This window comes from Muscardinus avellanarius, assembly GCF_963383645.1.
Source record: "Muscardinus avellanarius genome assembly, chromosome: 16".
In the NCBI taxonomy this organism is placed as follows: Eukaryota; Metazoa; Chordata; class Mammalia; order Rodentia; family Gliridae; genus Muscardinus; species Muscardinus avellanarius.
In genome coordinates, this window is record NC_137802.1 from 12,853,971 (window position 1) to 12,876,015 (window position 22,045).

The window sequence follows — 22,045 nt, forward strand, 5'->3', positions numbered from 1 at the left end:
GGGGTATATGTTTTCACTAGCTGTAGGACGTCGTTTCTCTTTGAGTCTCAATTGCCCTTCTTACAAATAAGAAATGAGATTTTGCAGTGGTCCACGCTTGTAATCTCAGTACTTGGGAGGCTGAGACGGGAGGATCGCAGGTTCGTGGACAGCCTCAGCTACTTAGTGAGGCCCTTCACAACTTAGACACCTGTTTCAAAATAAAGAATAAAAAATAGGGCTGGAGGTGTAGCTTGGGGTTAAATGCCCCTGGGTTCCATCCCCAATACCACATAAAGAAAATAGAATAAATGATATTTTCCCTCTTTTACAAGTTGATCAGAAAGACCCCTGAGATGATAAAAGCAAAAGGTTTGACATAAGCATCCAAGCAGCCATCTTTACACACGGGTTCTTTTCTCCCACAGACCTACTCGGGCCTCTTCTGCGTCACCGTCAACCCCTACAAGTGGCTGCCGGTGTACAACCCCGAGGTGGTGTCTGCCTACCGAGGCAAGAAGCGCCAGGAGGCCCCGCCCCACATCTTCTCCATCTCTGACAACGCCTACCAGTTCATGCTGACTGGTGAGCGGCCCTGGAGGGAGCCTGGGTGGTGGGGAAGGCACAGGCTGGCTCAGGGCCACTTACCCTTGGTCTGAGCTTGTCCTCCCTGGTGAGAAGGAGGAGGAGAAAAAGGAACGGAGAGAGGCCAGACCAGTTAGGGTTTTGCAGGCCAGGGCAGGGAGTTTGCATTTAATGCAAAAACTAGTGAAACCCTAGGAAACTGTGCTTTTCATGGGTCACCAACGAAGTCAGACAGTTTATGTGCTTTAATCTCGTATGCTGAGAAGCCCCTGGTTTTAAGCAGGGACTACACCTCTCTATGCCTCATTCATAAGAAGGAAGCTCTTTAAATGACCACCGAGGGCCAGCTGTGGTGTTACATGTCTGTGGGAGGCTAGTCAGGAGGATCGCAGGTTTGAGGCCAGCCTCAGGAACTTAGCAAGGTCCTCAGAGGCATAGCAAGACCCTGTTTCAAAATAAAGAATAAAAAAAGACTGGGGTGTGGTCCAGAGGTAGACTGTTCAATCCTACATTGAGGTTCAATTCCCTGTCTGTCTGTCTGTCTCTCTCTCTCTCTCACACACACACACACACACACACACACACGCACGCACGCACGCACGCACGCACGCACGCACACACACAGGACTAAACAGAAAAGAAAAGGAGTTGTACAATTGAACTTTGGCTACTGGAGAGAGGAGATAGACTCAGGGAGCCCTTTTCCTACTGTCATCAGCTCTGTTTTATTTGTTCCTTTGTAGATCGTGAAAACCAGTCCATTCTGATCACGTAAGTATCCAAGCAACGGAGTGGTTTTACTCCACAATAGCTGTGGCCAAAGGCGCCACTAACTGTCCCGTTCCGTGTCATTTGAAAGTGTTTAGAACAGCCAGGCATGGCGGCACTCACCTGTAATCCCAGCTCTTGGAAGGCTGAGACAGGAGGATTGCAGGTTTGAGGCCAACCTCAGCAACTTAGCAAGACCCTGTTTCAAAATAAAAAATAAAAACAGGGCTGGTCTTGGGGGTAGCTCAGAGGTAGAATGCCCCTGGGTTCCATCTCCAGTACAAAACAAAACAAGTTTGGAGCAAAGTCCTTGGTGAAAAGATAAGTCTGAGAAATTTCCCACCTTTGGGTCAACTAAGCAAGGATCCTAATGCCTCCTGCCTGGGGCTCGGTCTCTCCAAGTGGTCTCTGTCACGTGTTTAATAGGTGTCGATCAGATGGGGTTCGGCTATGTCCAGGTCTCTGGGTGACACCTGTTTATGCTCACAGAATCCCCTCCCCCCTTTTCTCTCTCTCTCCCTGAATAGCGGAGAATCCGGGGCAGGGAAGACTGTGAACACCAAGCGGGTCATCCAGTATTTCGCAACAATTGCGGCTACTGGGGACCTGGCCAAGAAGAAGGACTCCAAAATGAAGGTAGAGAGGGAAGAGAGGCTGCTCCACTGCCACTACTATCCTGTCTTCACTCAGAATGAGAAGGCCAAACGTCCTCTGGTTCCCTTGTGCAAGGAGAGGGGCACACAGGGTGCACATCTCCAAGGAGAGCTGGTCTTTTTTATTTTTTAATTTTTTTAATTTTAATTTTTTTTGGTGGTACTGGGGTTCCTGGAAGCCCTTCTACCTCTGGGCCACACTCCCAGACCTATTTTTACATTTTTATTTGGAAACAGGGTCTCCTAAGCCACCGTGCACGGCTGGCTTCGAACCTGCACGATCCTCCTGTCTCCGCCTCCCAAGCGTGGGGATCACAAGCGTGCGCCACCACGCCCGGCGAGAGCTGGTCTTTACTGACAACATGGGGTGTGGTTAGCACAGGCCCTGTGACTTCTCATGGCAGCTCAGGGTGCCTGTTCTTTTAGGGCAGAATCACATAGGCCAACGGGAGTGAACCGTGGCATGTACCTCCCTTGGGACATGAATGTGTCACCACGGTGTGAATGCAATAGTCATCCTCACGGAACCCGAGCATCGGGTGTTAAAGGAAGATCCAGTCTAGAGGCCCAGCAAGAGTGTTTTGAGAAGGGCGTGTCTTCTGGTTGCTTCTCAGGTTGGAGGCCAGGGAGGCAGGCTCTGGCCTCTGCCAGGCAGACAGGGCCAGCGAGTGGTTTTGACTGTTGTTTTATGGCTCAAAAGATGCTCTTGCTTCCTCCCGGGATCTCTCGCATCAGGGGACGCTGGAGGACCAGATCATCAGCGCCAACCCACTGCTGGAGGCCTTCGGCAACGCCAAGACCGTGCGGAACGACAACTCCTCCCGCTTCGTGAGTCTCGGTTGGGCTACTGTGGGCTCTTCTCTGAGACTCTGAGACAGGCAAGATGCTGGCCCCCGGCAGAATCTAGAGACCAGCACAGAGAGACAATAAGGAACAAAGTACTTGGGAAGCTGAGACAGAGAGATGGCAGGTTCAAGGCCAGCCTCGGCATCATAGCAAAATCTTGTTTCAAACTAAAAAATAAAATAGTGCTGGGGTGTAGCTCAGGGGTAGAGTGCCCCTAGATTCAATCCCTAACCACATACCCCAAGACAAAACAAAAAATTCCCCATGAAATCCATGGACAGGGTGTATGATAGCCAGGTGTCCTGTAGGGGTGGCAGGTCAGGCCTCCCTGGCGGCAGTTCTGAGGCCCAGGAACCAGAATCCAAATGATAAGGAGGAACCAGGCTCAGAAGCCATCAGGAGGAGGAGGGACAAAGAGAAGAGCAGGTGCACAGTCCCCAGAGTGGGGAAAGGACCCAAAGAGCATGTGTGTGGCAAAGGGAGTGAATATCTGGTCACGGGGGAGGACACAGGCCAGGAGGAAGAGCCTGGAAGTTTTTTTTTTTTTTTTTGGTGGCATTGGGGATTGAACCCAGGGGCATTCTACCTCTGAGCTACACCCCAACCCTATTTTATTTTTGAAACAGGGTCTCACTAAGTTTCAGCGGGCCTCACATATAGCTGAGGCTGGCCACAAACCTGTAGTCCTCTTGTCTCAGTCTCCTGAGTACTGGGATTACAAGTGTCTGCCACCATGCCTGGCTGGAATCTTTAAAAATTTTTATCTTAAAAAAATTGTCTTTTAGTACTGAGGATTGAACTCAGGGGACATTTTGCCTCCAAGCTATACCCTAACCCTTTTTATTTTTATTTTGAGGCAGGGTCTCACTAAATTACTGAGGCTGGTCTTGAACCCGCGATCCTCCTGTCTTAGCTTCCCTGGGATTACAAGCGTGCACTGGCCTGCCTGGCAGGAGTCTGCATTTTGCTGCAAATACAACAGGAAGCTCCTGAAGGGGTCTGTGTTTGATGCACATGTTGACAAATTGGTCCAGTTGCTTTGTTGACTGGACAGATGCAGGGCAAGGAGGCCATATTGGAAGGAGAAGAGAGACATATCGAAATTCAAACCTTGGGGGAAGCAGCTCTTATTCCCAGGGCCCACGAGCATAGGAACAGCCCTGGGGCCATGGTGGGATCTGCTCTCTTTCTCTCTACACAGGGCAAGTTCATCCGAATCCACTTCGGTACCACTGGGAAGCTGGCCTCTGCAGATATTGAAACTTGTGAGTGGATGCCCTGGGATCAGAGATGCAGATACTGAAACTTGTGAGTAGATGCCCTGGGATCTCAGGGATGGGGAAGAGCTTGGAAGCCGGGCCTATGTATGTGTTCCAGATCTGCTGGAAAAGTCAAGAGTCACCTTCCAGCTGAAGGCTGAGAGGAGCTACCATGTCTTCTACCAGATTCTTTCCAACAAAAAGCCTGAGCTCATTGGTAAGGTCACCCACCAGCGGGCTTTGGTGTTTTATACAGTGAGGCTCTTGGATCACTTGAGCAATAATTGTACCTGTATGTGAGCGAGGAACTTTATTTTAGGCATGGAATGTGGTTATTTGTGCGATTTTGAGAAATGGAATCCCATGGACCATAAGGTTAGCCCACTACTGGATTCAGTGCTAACTCATAAAAACCTTCTGATCTAGGCTTTTAATTGTCCTTGAGCGCCCCCTTGTGTTCTGGCACAGAATCCAACCTCTCTCACCAAGGGCCCTGAGGCCCAGGCAAAATCAAGAGGAACCACCCAGCCTGAGAATGGACACCAGGGCCCTCGTGCAGGCCGGCTTCTTTGATCTCTGGCTGTATTTGCTCGGCCTTCTGGGTCTCCAGCCTGGAAAAACACTGCAGCTTTTCAATAAATTCTAGAAAAGGCCATGATTATTTTGAAACAGGGTCTCAGGGCAGGGTGCGGGGCCCCAACTCTACCTGGTAGCTGTTTACCTTGCATCTGTGCAAACTCCTCCGACTCTTTGTCATTTCAGAACTGCTGCTTATTACGACCAACCCTTACGACTACCCATTCATCAGCCAGGGTGAAATCCTGGTGGCCAGCATCGACGATGCGGAGGAGCTGTTGGCTACTGATGTGAGTGGAAGGGACAGAGGGGGTGGGGCAGTCCTCCTCCATCACTTGGGCCACGGATTCACAGGCTGCTCTTCCTTGCCAGAGCGCCATTGACATCCTAGGCTTCACCCCAGAAGAGAAGTCTGGACTGTACAAACTGACGGGTGCCGTGATGCACTATGGGAACATGAAATTCAAGCAGAAGCAGCGGGAGGAGCAGGCGGAGCCGGACGGCACAGAGGGTAGGATTCCCTGAGCAGCCGGTGCACCACTGCCGGGAGGCTGCTCACCTGGGCCCACTTGACACCTTTTGAAAGCAATTAATTTGTCTCCCACCTGGACAGGTGCATCCCCTTCCTGAGCCTCAGGTGCCCACGGGCACCGTCACCACCCACTTTTGCTGACCCCCTAGAATGGTCCCATCCCAGGGTCTTCTGGAACCTGATCCTGCCTCTTCAGAAGACCAATCCTATTCTCTGAGTGATGTTGCTTCTGTGCGGTGGTGCAGGCCTGTGATCCTAGTCCTTGGGAGGCTGAGATGGAAGGATGGCAGGTTCATAAGCAATTCAGTGATTAGAAATATAAGACATACCAAGGCAAACTCAGCCATACTTTGAACTATCTGGATGATTTTCTTTTTTTCCCTTTTCTTTCTTCCTTCCTTTCTCTCTTTTTCTTTCTTTTTTTTTTTTGTGTGTGGTACTGGAGTTGGAATCCAGGGTCATTCTACCTCCAAGCTACACCTCCAGCCCTATTTTTTAATTCTTTATTTTGAAACAGGATATCACTAAGTTGCGGAGGACCTCACTAAGTAGCTGAGTCTGGCCACAAACCTGAGATCCTCCTATTCCCAGCCTGCCAAGTACTGGGATGACAAGCGTGTGTCACCACGCTCGGCTGGATGATTTGCAAAGTGTCTCTTCTTCAGCCAGATGTAGTGGTGCCCAGTTGTAATCCCAGTACTTAGGAGGTTCAAGACCAGCTTCAGCAGCTTAGATTTTCAGCAACCAAATGAGACCCTGATTCAAAAGTAATTAAATAAGTAGGGCTGAGAGTGTAGCTGGGAGGTAGAATGCCCCGGGGTTGAGCTGGGCATAGTGGGGCGTGCCTGTAATCCTAATACTTGGGAAGCTGAGATAAGAGGATGGTAGATTTGTGGGTAGCCTGAGCACTGTAATGAGGCTCTCGGCCACCTAGCGAGACCTATGTTTCAAAAAAAAAAAAAAATAGGACTTGGGGTGTAGCTCAGAGGTAGAATGCCAGTTGGTTCAATCCCCAGTACCACAAACAAAACAAAAGAAAGCAGCTCTTCTAAGCCTCTGAGCATCCTCTTCTTCTTCATCCCAGTGGCTGACAAGACGGCCTACCTGCTGGGCCTCAACTCCTCGGACCTCCTCAAGGCCCTGTGTTTCCCCAGAGTGAAGGTCGGGAATGAGTACGTGACCAAAGGGCAAACCGTGGACCAGGTGAGCTTGACCTCGGGCAGGCAGGGCCGGCCCCAGGGTCCCGACCCCTCTTCACAGCCCACGCCTCCCTTGCCAGGTTCACCACGCTGTCAACGCTCTTTCCAAGTCGGTCTATGAGAAGCTGTTCCTGTGGATGGTCACCCGCATCAACCAGCAACTGGACACGAAGCTGCCCAGACAGCACTTCATTGGGGTTTTGGACATTGCAGGCTTTGAGATCTTTGAGGTGTGTGTGATACACGTGCTCTTTCCTGCGTCCTTGTCTGGGGAGCTTGGTTTTCCTCATTTGAAAGGGAAGACATCAAAGTGGCCATCTGGCAGGATAGTGAGACAGACAGAGGGTGTCCGGGTGGAAGAGAAGGACCACTTCAGGTGGGTCTGAATTATTCTGAGGGAGGTAAAGCCTTCCTTCAAGTGGAATTTGAAAGGATATCATCAAATGGATAAAATAAAAAAGAAATCAAATTAAAAGTAGTTATTTAGAGAGATTCCCGAAAGACAAACAGGGAATTTGATAAATAAGTCAATCATGCGACATTTTACAGAATTATCTGACTGATACTGTGTTAAAAGAATTACGACCACTCTTCAAAACACTAAGCCACATATAATCCCAGAACTTGGGAAGCTAAGACGGGAGGATTGCAGGTTGAGATCAGCCTTAGCGATGTAGTGAGTCTCTCAGCAACCTAGTGGAATCCTGTTTCAATATAAAAAATAAAAATAAAGCCTGAGGGTGTATCTCAGAGGTAGAATGACCCTGGGTTCAATCTTCAGTACCACAAAGTACATATCTATTAGGTATTAGACATGTAAGCACAAATGCACGTGCGTGCGCGTACACACACACACACACACACACACACACACACACACACAGAGTAAGCCTGTAGTTTAGCTGAGAAAAAAAATACTACTCTCTAAATCATGTAGAAAAGTGACCCTAAAACAAAATGCAGGAGAGCGAGGCATGGTGGTGCACACCTGTAATCCCGATACTTGGGAGGATTGCAGATGCGTGGCCAGCCTCAGCAACTTAGCAAGGCCCTCTGCAACTTAATGAGCCCCTGTTTCAAAATAAAGAATAAAACAGGTCTGGGGGTGTAGCTCAGAGGTAGAATGCCCCTGGGTTCATTTCTCAGCATCTCCTAAAACAAACAAACAAACAAACAAACAAACAAACAAACAAACTGCATAGGAGATACACAGATGGTGGGAACTCAGGAGAGGGGGAAGGATCTAGCTGGAAGCTTTGAGACTGCTCCGAGGAGGAGACGTGGTAGAACCTGGGAGTACGGGACCTGCTGGATGAGCTGGGGAGGCCTGGGACACTGAGGAGGGATGCTGATGGGTCTCTGACTCGGAAGGAGGTCTCACTCTCTATGTGAACATCATTTCTGCTGTCAGTACAACAGCCTGGAGCAGCTGTGCATCAACTTCACCAACGAGAAACTGCAACAGTTTTTCAACCACCACATGTTCGTGCTGGAGCAGGAGGAGTACAAGAAGGAAGGCATCGAGTGGACGTTCATCGACTTCGGCATGGACCTGGCCGCCTGCATCGAGCTCATCGAGAAGGTATCCTTCGTCACCCATTCAGCACCCTCTTCCCCCACACTCTGCCCCTCATGTCTGACCAGGTGCTGTTGCTGTGTCTTAAATCCAGCCCATGGGCATCTTCTCCATCCTGGAGGAGGAGTGCATGTTCCCCAAGGCATCAGACACCTCCTTCAAGAACAAGCTGTATGACCAGCACCTGGGCAAGTCCTCCAACTTCCAGAAGCCCAAGGTGGTCAAAGGCAAGGCCGAGGCCCACTTCTCTCTGATCCACTACGCCGGCACCGTGGACTACAGTGTCTTGGGCTGGCTGGAGAAGAACAAGGACCCGCTGAATGAGACTGTGGTTGGGCTGTACCAGAAGTCCTCCAACAGACTCCTGGCGCACCTCTACGCCACCTTCGCTACAGCGGACGGTAACAGACTTCAGATACGCAGATTGTGCTAGTCTTCCCCTCTTTGTCCCACAGGACCCAGAAGACTGAAGACCCACTAACAGCACCCGCCTCTTTCTGTTTCTTTCAGCCGACGGTGGGAAGAAAAAGGTTGCAAAGAAGAAAGGCTCTTCCTTCCAAACGGTCTCTGCACTTTTCAGGGTACGAAAAATGCAAGTCTGTTTGCGCTTCACTTAAGTCATATCAGAACTAAGCAAGGACCGGGCGTGGTGGCACACGCTTGTAATCCCCGCGCTTGGGAGGCAGAGACAGAAGGATCGCGCAGGTTCGAAGCCAGCCACGCGCTGGCTTAGGAGACCCTGTTTCCAAATAAAAATGTAAAAATAGGTCTGGGAGTGTAGCCTGGAGGTAGAAGGGCTTCCAGGAACCCCAGTACCACAAAAACAAAACAAAACAAAACAAAACAACAAAACAAAAAAACTAAGCAAGGGAGGAATTCTTGACTTGATTTATGCGGGAACAATAATGCCCCCCTGAGTCCAATTACTGTCACAGAGTGAGGTCAAGTAACAGCATGATCACATATAAATGGGGTCTCACCAGCTGGGCATGGTAGCGCAGGCCTATAATCCCAGTAGTTGGGAGAATGAGAAAGAAGGATGGCAGGTTTGAGGCTGGCCTCCGCAATTTAGTGAGGCCCTAAGTAACTTAGTGAGACCCTGTTTTAAAATGAAGAAATGACATAGGGTTGGAGTGTGGCTCGAAGGTAGAATGACCCTGTGTTCAATCCCAGTAACACACACACACACACACACACACACACACACACACACACATTCACACATTCCACGATAAATTCAAAACATCTATTTAATTTTTCTTTATAGTGCATCTATGTCTTTGCAAAAGCCTGCAGCAGGCTATTAAATCGAACCTTTCTCTTTTAGGAAAACCTGAACAAGCTGATGTCCAATCTAAGAACGACTCACCCACACTTTGTGCGCTGTATCATTCCCAACGAAACCAAGACCCCAGGTGAGCTGCTGGGGCTGGCCTAGAGCACGGCGGCTGGTAAGGAATTCTGAATGAGGCTGCAGTTCCTTGCTTCTGTTCTAGGCGCCATGGAGCACAGCCTTGTCCTGCACCAGCTGCGGTGTAACGGGGTGCTGGAAGGCATCCGCATCTGCAGGAAGGGGTTCCCAAACAGGATTCTCTATGGGGACTTTAAACAAAGGTGTGTGATAAAAATGTTCTACATGTTTTCTCCTCCTCCTCCTCCTCCTCCTCCTCCTCCTCCTCCTCTTTCTTCTGTATTGTTGAGTGCATTCTATTTCTGAGTTACACTCCCAGCCCTTTATAGATATATTTTTTATTTTGAAACAGGGTCTCTAAGTTGCTGAGGGTCTTGTTAAATTGCTGAAGCTGGCTTCGAAACTGTGATCCTCCTGTCAGCCTCTCAAGTACTGGGATAAAAGGTGTGCACCACCACACCTGCTTCTATAAGCGTCTTGAGTGAGATATACAAACACTGGAATATGGGAGTTGTGGGGAGAAATACTGGCATGAAAAAACCCATTCAAGAATAGTTGTGGCGGGCGTGGTGGCGCACGCTTGTAATCCCAGCATCTGGGAGGCTGAGACAGGTGGATCACAGTTTGCAACCAGCCTCAGTTTGAGGCCCCCTGCAACTCAGTGAGACCCTGTTTCAAAAGAAAGAATAAAAAATAGGGCTGGGGGTGTAGCTTGGAGGTAGAATGCCCCTGGGTTCCATCCCCAGTACTGCAAACAAACAACAACTACAAAAAGAATAGTTGTGGACATTCTTAGGACATAAATAATCAAGTATGCATCCTTGTTTCTTCCATGATTTTCTCTGGAACTGATCTGATGTACAAAACGGCAGAAAGAGTTATGACCTAAGAGTCCCAAGGCCCAGATCCGGGCCACTCGCTACTGTGTGGCTATGCTCAACCATCCTCGGCTCTTGGGAATGTGGTCTTCTTGCCAAGAGGAAGAGGGGCCCAGGCTGACGGGTCCCCAAGGTTTACGTCTTTGCTGACGCCCAGTGATTTGTTCTGTGTCTACCATGGCAGATACCGGGTGCTGAATGCCAGTGCCATCCCAGAGGGACAGTTCATAGACAGCAAGAAAGCCTGCGAGAAACTCTTGGCTTCCATCGATATTGACCATACTCAGTACAAATTTGGACACACCAAGGTAACATATCGATTCTGACTGAAGCCAACCTTTTCCTCTTCTTTTATTCTTTTTCTTTTTTTTGTGTGTGGGGACACTGGAGATTAAACCCAGGGGTTTTCTACCTCTGAACTACACCCTCAGCCCTTTTTAAAATTTATTTTGAAGCAGGGTCTCGCTAGGTTGCTGAGGCGGGCCTCAAACTTGTGATCCTGTCTCAGCCTCCAAATGTACTGGGATCACAGGCATGCACTACCATGCCCAGCTCCTTTCCCTCTTGTTACTATGACTTCTCAACACAACCAACCCCTGTTGCCTTCTCCCCTCTAAGGTGTTCTTCAAGGCTGGCTTGCTGGGAACCCTGGAAGAGATGCGGGATGACCGCCTAGCCCAGCTGATCACCAGGACGCAGGCTGTGTGCAGAGGGTTTCTCATGCGCGTGGAGTTCCAGAAGATGGTGCAGAGGAGGTGGAGCGGGGTCTTCGTTCCAATTTGTACTCTTGGGAAAAAGGGGCAGGGAGCTGGGCGTGATGGCGCACGCTTGTCATCCCAGCATTTGGGAGGCGGAGACAGGAAGATCGCAGTTCACGGACGGCCTCAGCTACTTAGGGAGGCCCTTCGCAACTCAGTGAGACCCTGATTCATAAAATCAAGAATAAAAAATATGGCTAGGGTTGTAGCTGGGAGGTAGAAAACATTTTTTTTTTTTAAATGGGTGGGGGCCATCACTTGGAAACAAGCCATGTTGTGTTTTCAGGGAATCCGTCTTCTGCATCCAGTACAACATCCGAGCCTTCATGAACGTCAAGCACTGGCCCTGGATGAAGCTCTTCTTCAAAATCAAGCCCCTGCTCAAGAGTGCCGAGACCGAGAAGGAGATGGCCACCATGAAGGAGGAGTTCCAGAAAACCAAGGACGAGCTCGCCAAGTCTGAGGCGAAGCGGAAGGAGCTGGAGGAGAAACTGGTCACCCTGGTGCAAGAGAAGAACGACCTGCAGGTCCAAGTGCAGGCTGTACGTGTTGAGGGGCTTTTCTTTGCAAAAATCTCCTTCTGTGCCAGGCGAGGTGGCGCTCTCCTCTAATCCCAGTACTTGGGAGGCTGAGACAGGACGGTTGCAGATCGGAAGCCAGACTCAGCAGCTTAGAGAGACCTTGTTTCAAAATAAAAATAAATAGCCGGGCGTGGTGGCGCACGCCTGTAATCCCCGCGCTTGGGAGGCAGAGACAGGAGGATCGCGCAGGTTCGAAGCCAGCCTCGCTGGCTTAGGAAGACCCTGTTTCCAAAAATAAAAAAGTTTAAAATAGGTCTGGGAGTGAAGCCCGGAGGTAGAAGGGCTTCCAGGAAATCCAGTACCACAAAAATAAATAAATAAAAATACATACATACATACATACATGCTGGGTTTGTAGCTTAGAGGTAGAATGTCCCTGGGTCCAACCCCCAGTACTAAATAAGTAAATAAAAAATAATATTTTGGTACTGGGGGTTGAACCCAGAGGCATTCTACCTCCAAGCTATACCCCCCAGCCCAATTTTTTAATTTCTTATTTGGAAACAGGGTCTCACTAGGTTTCTGAGAGTAGCTGAGGCTGGCTTTGAACCTGCGATGCTCCTGTCTCAGCCTCCCACGTACTGGGATTACAAGCGTGAACCACCACGCCCGACCAAATAAAAATTTTAAAAGGGGGACAGGTATGTAGCTCAGATACAGAATGCTCCTGGGTTCAGCCCCAATACACAACACAATAACAACAAAAACCCCACAAATACACAAACAAAAATAAAACTTCTACATGTGATTATATTACAAATATTATATGATATATATATATATATATATATATATATATATATATTGCAGTACTGAGGATTAAACCCAGGGGCATTCTACCTCTGAGCTACACCCCCAGCCCTATTGTTTTATTCTTTTTTTTTTTGAAACAAGTTCTCACTAAGTTGCAGAAGGCCTCACAATCCTCCTATCTCAGCCTCCCACATACTGGGATTACAAGCGTGTGCCACCACACCTGGCTATGATTATATATTTAGAAAAGCCAAATTATTGGTGGGATTCACATAGAACAAAATACTTCAGTGTCACAACCTTCTCTCATTAATGGAGCTGTGATTTTTTTTTTTTTTTTTTTTTTTTTTGGTACTGGGGTTCCTGGAAGCCCTTTTATCTCCGGGCTATATTCCCACACCTATTTTATATTTTTTATTTGGAAACAGGATCCTTAAGCCAGCAAGGCTGGCTCCGAACCAGCGAGATCCTCCTGTCTCCACCTCCCAAGCGCGGGGATTACAAGCGTGCGCCACCACGCCCGGCGGGAGCTGTGATTTTTGTTTGTTTGTTTGTTTGCTTTAAAGGAAAGTGAAAACTTACTGGATGCCGAGGAGAGATGCGACCAGCTCATCAAAGCCAAGTTCCAGCTGGAGGCCAAGATAAAGGAGGTGACCGAGAGGGCCGAGGACGAGGAGGAGATCAATGCCGAGCTGACCGCCAAGAAGAGGAAGCTGGAGGACGAATGCTCAGAACTGAAGAAAGACATCGACGACCTGGAGCTGACGCTGGCCAAGGTGGAGAAGGAGAAGCACGCCACGGAGAACAAGGTGCTCTCCTTCCGGGTCCATCTTGCTAAGTTTGCAAGGCGCGGCCAGTGCGAGCTAATTTCACTTCTTCTAACTGCCTGTGGCTTCCTGCAGGTCAAAAACCTCACCGAGGAGCTGGCGGGGTTGGAGGAAGCCATCGCCAAGCTGACCAGGGAGAAGAAGGCCCTGCAAGAGGCCCACCAGCAGACCCTGGATGACCTGCAGGCGGAGGAGGACAAGGTCAACTCTCTGAGCAAAACCAAGGGCAAACTGGAGCAGCAGGTGGACGAGGTAAGTGGGTGGTGAGAGCCAGGCCCTCGCCCTGCGCGGTGGAGCGCGCTCGGGGGCTCCCGCGAGGCCTTCGTTTCCAAAAGGAAATGGTGCCTTTTCCAGCTGGAAAGTTCCCTGGAGCAAGAAAAGAAGCTCCGCGTGGACCTGGAGCGGAACAAGCGGAAGCTGGAGGGGGACCTGAAGCTCGCCCAAGAGTCCATCTTAGATCTGGAGAACGACAAGCAACAGCTGGACGAGCGGCTCAAGAAGTAGGCCCCGCGGGGTCACCTGCCGCTGCTCCGCTCCGCAGCTCCCGGGGGCCGGCTCCACCTTCACCACGTGTGTCTCCCCCCACAGGAAGGATTTCGAATACTGTCAGCTCCAAAGCAGAGTGGAAGATGAGCAGACCCTGGGCCTCCAGCTTCAGAAGAAGATCAAAGAGTTACAGGTGGGAGCTTCTGGGTTGCTTTTTCACAGGTGGGATCACTGGGGGTGCTGGGCGCTCGAAGCCGTTCAGAGTCAAGAGGGCAGGTGGCTGCCTGCCTCCCCAGTTCCCGTCCTCTCAGGCTGACCCAGCTGTATTCCCGTAACTTGCAATAAAATTCATAACTACCCAGTACTTGGGAGGCGGGCACGGGCGTCTATAGGTTCGAGGCCAATCTCAGCAACTTAGCGAGACCCCTCAGCAGCTCAGGGAGACCCTGTTTCAAAATTTAAAAATAAAAATAAAAAAAGGGCTAGGGGTATAGTTTGGAGGTAGAATGCCCCTGGGGCTCAATCCCCAGCCCCCTCCCCATTTTCTTTTCATAATTAAAGTGTTTGGGTCAGCATTCAGTTGAAAGAAAAATATGCTGGGCTGGTCTCTTCTGGGGTAATGCACATACTGGTGCAGGAAAAAGTCATTTGGAAAAAAACTAGCAATATTCATATTTCCCTAGAGAAAAATCCATAAGTAGGTTTATCTGATAGGCAGGGGAAATCCATAGATTTATCTGATAGCCGATTCTTTTATTATTATTATACACATTAATAGGGATATATATATATATATATATATATATATATATACACACACACATAGATAGATAGATAGATAGATAGTACTGGGGGTGGAACCCAGAGGCCTTCTACCTCCAGGCTACACTCCCAGACCTATTTTATACTTTATTTGGAAACAGGGTCTCACTAAGTTGCTGAGAGCCTCACTAAGTAGCTGAGGCTGGCTTCGAACCTGTGCGATCCTCCTGTCTCAGCCTCCCAAGAGTGGGGATTACAAGCGTGCGCCACCACGCCCGGCTGGATCTGTATATTTTAATTACATTTATATAGCACGCACTGATTAAATCCAGCCTCTCTTTGTATAATCCTCCCCTCCAAACCTCTAGCAATTGCTATTCCACAGTCAGGAAGATGAAAAAGAAAAAAAAAAATCCCTTCTACATATGAGAATCTGTGGTACTTGTTTTTCTCTGCTTGGTTTATTTTACTTAACACAATGACCTCAAACTACATCCATTTTGCTGGAAATGACAGGACTTCGTTCTTTTGATGGCTAAGTAATATTCCATTGCATGCACATACCACAGTTCTTTTAGCTACCCACTGGTGACGGGCACTTAGCTCCAGGCCGTAGCTGTGGTGGGCTCAGTCTTGGTGACTGTGAGTCGCTCTGGGGGGCCCTGCCCGGCCCTGGAGGTGAATGGCTGCTCTCCCTAGGCCCGCACTGAGGAGCTGGAGGAGGAGATGGAGGCGGAGCGGGCCTCCAGGGCCAAGGCAGAGAAGCAGCGCTCCGACCTCTCCCGGGAACTGGAGGAGATCAGCGAGCGGCTGGAGGAGGCCGGCGGGGCCACTTCTGCCCAGATCGAGATGAACAAGAAGCGCGAGGCGGAGTTCCAGAAATTGCGCCGGGACCTGGAGGAGGCCACGCTGCAGCACGAGGCCACGGCGGCCGCTCTGCGCAAGAAGCACGCGGACAGCGTGGCGGAGCTGGGGGAGCAGATCGACAACCTGCAGCGGGTCAAGCAGAAGCTGGAGAAGGAGAAGAGCGAGCTGAAGATGGAGATCGACGACCTGGCGGGCAGCGTGGAGAGCATGTCCAAAGCCAAGGTGCCTGGGCGGGCACGCGGCTTCCCGACAGGGACCAGGGCTGCGGAGTGTGCGCCCCTGCCCCTCCTGCTTGACCACTGCCGCCGCTCCCTCCCCGACCCCTCAGGCCAACCTGGACAAGATATGCCGCACGCTGGAGGACCAGCTGAGCGAGGCCAGGGGCAACAACGAGGGGATGCAGCGGAGTCTCAGTGAGCTGACCACACACAAGGCTCGGCTCCAGTCGGAGGCAGGCGAGTTGGGAGCGAGCAGGGAACCCGGAGGGAGAGCCAGATGCAACAGGGCACTGGGAAGGGGCTGTGTGTGTGGGGGGCATGCCTAGCAAAGCCCATTTTCAGAAGTAACAGAAATAAGCCACAGATGGGGCCATCCAAAATATCCTGAAGGTTGGAGCTGGGCATGGTGGTGCCCGCCTGCAACCCCAGTGTTTGGGAGGCTGAGACAGGAGGATTGCGTGTTAGAGGCAACTTACCAGGACCCTCAGGAACAGAGCAAAACCTCTTTCAAAATAGAAAATAAAAAGGTAAGCCGGGCATGGTGACACACGCTTTTGTAATCCCAGCATTGGGGAGGCTGAGACCGGAGGATTGCGGTTCGCAAACAGCCTTGGCTACTTAGTGAGGCCTTTTGCAACTCAGTGAGACCCTGTTTCAAAATAAATAAAAAATAGGACTGGGGTTATAGCTTGGAGGTCCAATGCCCCTGGGTTCCATCTCCAGTACCATAAAAAAAAAAGTGAAGCAAAGAAAAAGGTAGCTGGGTGTGGTGGTGCAGGCCTGTAATCCCAGTACTTGGGAGGCTGAGACAGGAGGATCATAGGTTAAAGGATAGCCTCAGCAAGTAGTAAGACGCTCATCAACCTAGCACGATCCTGTTTCAAAATAAAAAATGTTTAAAATATAGGGTTTGGGGTGTAGTTCGGAGGTAGAATGCCTCTGGGTTCAATCCCCAGTACCCAAACAAACACAAAATGAAAAATTAAAAGGGCCGAGGGTGTAGCTCACAGGTAGTATTACCTCTGGGTCAGTCTTCAATATCAAATAAAATAGATAGGGTTGGGCAGCCGGGCGTGGTGACGCACGCTTGTAATCCCAGCATTCAGGAGGCTGAGACCGTAAGATTGTGGTTCATGTACAGCCTCAGCTACTTAGTGAGGTCCTTCACAACTTAGTGAGACCCTGTTTCCAAATAAAGAATAATAAAAAAATAGGGCAGGGGGTGTAGCTTGGAGGTTGAATGCCCCTGGGTTCCATCCCCAGACCCGCAAAAAAAAAAAAAAAAAAAAAAAAAAGATAAAAGATAAAAGAAAGGGTTGGGTGGGCGTATAGGTTTGGGGTAGAATGTCCCTGGGTTCAATCCCTAGTAGAAATGGTTTGGAATAAGAAAGTACTTAAAATATGACCCCCTCCAAGCATGCTTTTTCTGACCAACATCAGCTTGCATTAGACTCAGCAACCTAGCAAGAGTCTGTTTTAAAACCAAAAGTGAGCCGGGCGTGGTGGCACACGCTTGTAATCCCCGTGCTTGGGAGGCGGAGACAGGAGGATCGCGCAGGTTTGAAGCCAGCCGCGCTGGCTTAAGAGACCCTGTTTCCAAAAAATAAAAAAGTATAAAATAGGCTTGGGAGTGTAGCCCAGAGGTAGAAGGGCTTCCAGGAACTCCAGTACCACCAAAAATAAATAAATAAATAAATAAATAAATAAATAAATAAATAAATAAATAATAAAAACAAAACCAAAAGTGAGCCGGGCGTGGTGGTACACGCTTGTAATCCCAGCAATTTGGAGGCTGAGACAAGGAGGATCGCGGTTCGAGGACAGCCTCAGTTACTACTTAGTGAGGCCCTTTGCAACTCAGTGAGACCCTGTTTCAAAAATAAAGAATAAAAACTAGGGCTGGAGGAGTAGCTCGGAAGTAGAATGCCCCTGGGTTCCATCCCCCATACTGAAGAAAAAAAAAAAAGTGAACCAATCCTTTGCTGCAGCCAAGATAATGAAGGAGAAAATTGTATCTGGCTGACTGTCACTTCTGTAACCTTGGGGGTTCACCTCTGGAGTCATAAGCCCCTTCTCCCTTTTGTTTCTGGCCTCTGTATGAGCAAATAAATATGAACTTACTCTCCCAAAAGCCTACCTTCAAATGACTGGCGGTACAACATCCTAAGTATTTCCCTTAATGACAATAAAAAGAGTTCTGGGAACAGTGGCCTTTGGGGATGTCTTTGGAGTTGCTAAGCACCTCTGGAGATGTCTTTGGAGTTATCAGGCACCCTGGGGATGTCTTTGGAGTTGCTAAGCACCCTGGGGATGTCTTTGGAGTTGTTAGGCACCCCTGGGGATGTCTTTGGAGTTGCTAGGCACCCCTGGGGATGTCTTTGGAGTTGCTAGGCACCCCTGGGATGTTTACATTTGCAGGTGTTCTCCTTGGGTTTTCTTGAAGTCACTCCCAGCTTCCAGCAGTTTGCAATGAGGACATCTTGCCAAGTTGCGCTTTCTGCTTCCTCTTCAAGGACATGGGGCCACATCATATCATTTATTCTTTCCCCAGATCTTAGCACAGTGCCTTACCCATAATATAACTGGGCAAATGAGTGATTGAATGCACGAATGAAATAAAAAATATCTTCTTCCGGACACAGGTGAGCTGAGCCGTCAACTGGAAGAAAGGGAAAACATAGTGTCCCAACTTTCCAGGAGCAAGCAAGCATTCACCCAACAGATAGAAGAGCTCAAGAGGCAGCTGGAGGAAGAGAGCAAGGTACCGCCTCCGAAGGATGCTCCCTTGATCTCAATGGCAAAGGCCACCTGCAAACGAACACGACAGACAAAAGATGCAGCTCCGTTCCCTAGGTGATGCGGGCAGGACCAGGACCGTAGGATGCTCATGGTCCTAAATCCACTGGGGCTCTCTCTTGACTTGTGTAGGCCAAGAACGCCCTGGCCCACGCCCTGCAGTCCTCCCGCCACGACTGCGACCTGCTGCGGGAGCAGTACGAGGAGGAGCAGGAGTCCAAGGCCGAGCTGCAGAGGGCGCTGTCCAAGGCCAACAGCGAGGTGGCCCAGTGGAGGACCAAGTACGAGACGGACGCCATCCAGCGCACGGAGGAGCTGGAGGAGGCCAAGTATGCACCTGTTTGTCTTTAGATGAACTTGAAACCTTCAGAAATCACAGGGCTTTGTAACTGCTTGGGGATGAGTTCACTCAATGTGTTGTTTATAGTAGATGTTTCCCCATTTGCATGTGTCTCTGAAGGCAGTGCTGCGCCATTCCAGGAACATGGGGTCAGCACATTTCATCAAGACAGACAACTTCCATCGTGGCTAGCGACCCAGTAGGCTGTTGATCACAGATCTGGAGCAGATGGGGAATTCTCCCGACCTTATGAAAGCACATGGGTGCCTGACTCAGATTAGCGATTCCAACCTGATAAATGATGACGTCCGAGAAGTCTGGACACAAATAGCAGCTGCTTCTCTTTTGTATTTTTCCAGGAAAAAACTTGCTCAGCGCCTTCAGGACTCGGAGGAGCAGGTGGAGGCAGTGAATGCCAAGTGCGCCTCCCTGGAGAAGACCAAGCAGAGGCTGCAGGGCGAGGTGGAGGATCTGATGGTGGATGTGGAACGAGCCAACTCCCTGGCCGCTGCCCTGGACAAGAAGCAGAGGAACTTTGACAAGGTGTGGCTCTAATCCCGTGAACGCCGAAGGCTGCCATGCCGGAAATTCGGAAATTCTAATGGCCGTGGAAGGAGGAGACTGGGTCCGTGCCTGACTCCTCCCCTTCCTAGCAGGGTGGCCTTGGCGAAGTCCCTGGGCAGCACTAGCATGTACTTTCCCCATCTGTGAAATCGAATGAAAACTGGGTAGGGGTGGGAGTCCCTTTCTCATGATGCCAGTGGAGACAGACCATTTCTACCACACCGTTCAGCCCGAGCCATTCTCTTCCCCGTGCTGGTGTGTCTAGATTTCTGTTATGTGAGAATCAAACTTAGGTCCCAATGGGAGGCTTTTTGGAAGCCCCAGTTTCTCCCCATAATATGGCAGATAAGGTTGATTTGAACCAAAGTTTGGGGTGTGTGTGTGGTGTGCTGAGGTTTGAACCCAGGGGCAGTCTATCTCTGAGCTTTACCCCCCAGCCCTATTTTATTTTTTATTTTAAACAGGATCTCACTAAGTTACAGCACACCGGACTCTAACCTGCAATCTTTCTGCCTCAGCCTCCCAAGTACTGGAATTATAGACATGTGCTACTGTGCCCAGCTGAACTTTTTTTTTTTTTTTTTTTTTTTTTTGGTACTGGGGACGGAACCCAGGGGCATTCTACCTCCAAGCTATGCCCCCAGTCCTATTTTTTTGTTGTTGTTCTTTACTTTGAAACAGGGTCTCACTGAGTTGCAAAGGGCCTAAGTAGCTGAGGCTGTCCGCGAACCATGATCCTCCAGTCTCAGCCTCCTGAATGCTGGGATTACGAGTGTGTGCTACCACGCCTGGCTTGAACTGGGGTTTTAATTAAACTCTTAGAAATAGAGGACATTTTCATACTAGGACAAATGCAAGCATATCTAGCTAATTTTTCAGAGGATCCACATGCTTTTTGGAGATGGAAACTATTACTGAGTGATTATCTTCAGTAAATTTATGGAAAGAAATCTTGATTATCTCAATAACTAAGAAAAAGTAGGCTGGTATAGTGGCACACTCTTGTAATCCCAGTACTTGGGAGGCTGAGACAGGAGGATCCCAGGTTTGAGGCCAGTCTCAGCAATGTTGTGAGACTACCAGCAACCTAGCAAGACTCCATTTCAAAATACAGAAAACAGCTGGGCGTGGTGGAGCATGCTTGTAAAACCAGTATTTGGGAGGCTGAGACAGGAGGATCACAGGTTTGTGGCCAGCCTCAGCAACTTCGTGAGGCCATCTGCAACTTAATGACACCCTATTTCAAAATAAAGGAATAAAATAGGTCTGGGAGTATAGCTTGGAGATAGAATGCCTCTGGGTTCCATTCCCAGTAACACACACACACACACACACACACACACACACACACACACACATGCACACACACACAAAATCAGAAAAGAAAAAGGGCTGGGGTGTAGTTCGGAGGTAGAATGCTTCTGGCTCAATTTACCAGTACCCTATAAAAGAAAAAGAAAGCTGAGCATAGTGGCACACTTTTGTAATCCTAGGACTTGGGAGGCACAGACAAGAGGATAATAAGTTTGAGGCCAGCCTCAGCAACTTAGTAAGACCATCTATCACATATTAGCAAGACCCTGTTTCAAAATAAAAAATAAAAAAGAAGGGTGTAGCTCAGAGGTAGGAGGCCACCAGGTTAAATCTCCAGTTTAAAAAAAAAAAAAAAAGTAGCCGGGCGTGGCGGCGCACGCTTGTAATCCTGCGCTTGGGAGGCAGAGACAGGAGGATCACACAGATTTGAAGCCAGCCGCGCTGGCTTAAGAGACCCTGTTTCCAAAAATAAAAAAAATATATAAAATAGGTCTGGGAGTGTAGCCCGGAGGTAGAAGGGCTTCCAGGAACCCCAGTACCGCCAAAATAAATAAATAAATAAATAAATAAATAAATAAATAAAAATAATAATAATAAATAAAATAAAAGGGTCCAGGAAGGAGACACTACCGGCTGTAGCCCTAACTCTGAGAGCATTCATCTGGCAATATTTAATTCGAAGCTTGCAGGAGACCTCATAAGCAGAAAGCCCTCCCAACCTGGTGTTCTAGGTGTTGGCCGAGTGGAAGATGAAGTCGGAGGAAAGCCAAGCAGAGCTGGAGGCGTCTCTGAAGGAGTCCCGCTCCTTGAGCACCGAGCTCTTCAAGCTGAAGAACGCCTACGAGGAAGCCTTAGATCAGCTTGAAACTGTGAAACGGGAAAATAAGAACTTAGAGCGTAAGCCCTTCTCAACAGTGCGGGGCGGGCGGAACCTCCTCCCTTCCCCGCTCCGGGGTCGGCGATGTGCAGGAAGGGGCGACTCCATTATTCAGAATCATACGTGCGTGTCCCTGGCTGCTCCCTCAAAGCGCTCACCACGCGATGCGCTATTCTTGTGTCTCTCTCAGTGCGATATCTTATCTTTAGGAAACAGGAGTCTTTAGAACTCTAAGAAAGCGAGTGGAAAAGCTTTGAGTGGGGCTTTGCTTGGCTGCACACCCGTGCAGAGGCGTCCATGCGCAATCGAAACTTATTTCCTTGCAGAGGAGGTAGCCGATCTCACAGAGCAAATTGCTGAAAATGGTAAAACCATCCACGAACTGGAGAAATCAAGAAAGCAGACAGAGCTGGAAAAGGCCGATATCCAGATGGCTTTGGAGGAAGCGGAGGTGAGCGGATCCCGCCAGGGAGGTTGGGCCCGAGGCCCCGAATCCCAGCTGGCGCTAGTTTCTGCCTTTGCAGAGCCAAGGCCCGAATGCTCACTCTTTCCCCATCAAAGAGCGTAACTGAGACATTACCCATGAGTGATCTTCGGTTTACTGGGGAAAGCCATTACATTTCTTTCCTTTTTTTGTGGT

The 22,045-nt window shown here is 49.4% G+C and overlaps 1 protein-coding gene across 1 annotated transcript in view; it reads left to right on the top strand.

Annotated features, from left to right (window-relative positions):
- LOC308275583 (myosin-3) overlaps nucleotides 1-22,045 on the top strand; it is a gene marked incomplete at both ends in the record, with an annotated part of 30,922 nt that overhangs the window by 3,160 nt on the left and 5,717 nt on the right. Inside the window, 29 exons of the mRNA XM_080713945.1 lie at nucleotides 408-564; nucleotides 1,308-1,335; nucleotides 1,860-1,968; nucleotides 2,721-2,813; nucleotides 4,033-4,096; nucleotides 4,209-4,307; nucleotides 4,853-4,956; nucleotides 5,039-5,177; nucleotides 6,283-6,401; nucleotides 6,478-6,627; nucleotides 7,809-7,979; nucleotides 8,068-8,374; nucleotides 8,484-8,554; nucleotides 9,301-9,388; nucleotides 9,470-9,587; nucleotides 10,447-10,570; nucleotides 10,881-11,017; nucleotides 11,307-11,562; nucleotides 12,921-13,163; nucleotides 13,257-13,433; nucleotides 13,536-13,681; nucleotides 13,770-13,860; nucleotides 15,129-15,518; nucleotides 15,625-15,751; nucleotides 18,157-18,275; nucleotides 18,443-18,639; nucleotides 19,010-19,193; nucleotides 21,260-21,425; nucleotides 21,732-21,856. Of these exons, the coding sequence (XP_080570071.1) occupies nucleotides 408-564; nucleotides 1,308-1,335; nucleotides 1,860-1,968; nucleotides 2,721-2,813; nucleotides 4,033-4,096; nucleotides 4,209-4,307; nucleotides 4,853-4,956; nucleotides 5,039-5,177; nucleotides 6,283-6,401; nucleotides 6,478-6,627; nucleotides 7,809-7,979; nucleotides 8,068-8,374; nucleotides 8,484-8,554; nucleotides 9,301-9,388; nucleotides 9,470-9,587; nucleotides 10,447-10,570; nucleotides 10,881-11,017; nucleotides 11,307-11,562; nucleotides 12,921-13,163; nucleotides 13,257-13,433; nucleotides 13,536-13,681; nucleotides 13,770-13,860; nucleotides 15,129-15,518; nucleotides 15,625-15,751; nucleotides 18,157-18,275; nucleotides 18,443-18,639; nucleotides 19,010-19,193; nucleotides 21,260-21,425; nucleotides 21,732-21,856 (4,299 nt within the window). The remainder of the gene's footprint in view (nucleotides 1-407; nucleotides 565-1,307; nucleotides 1,336-1,859; nucleotides 1,969-2,720; nucleotides 2,814-4,032; nucleotides 4,097-4,208; nucleotides 4,308-4,852; nucleotides 4,957-5,038; nucleotides 5,178-6,282; nucleotides 6,402-6,477; nucleotides 6,628-7,808; nucleotides 7,980-8,067; nucleotides 8,375-8,483; nucleotides 8,555-9,300; nucleotides 9,389-9,469; nucleotides 9,588-10,446; nucleotides 10,571-10,880; nucleotides 11,018-11,306; nucleotides 11,563-12,920; nucleotides 13,164-13,256; nucleotides 13,434-13,535; nucleotides 13,682-13,769; nucleotides 13,861-15,128; nucleotides 15,519-15,624; nucleotides 15,752-18,156; nucleotides 18,276-18,442; nucleotides 18,640-19,009; nucleotides 19,194-21,259; nucleotides 21,426-21,731; nucleotides 21,857-22,045) is intronic.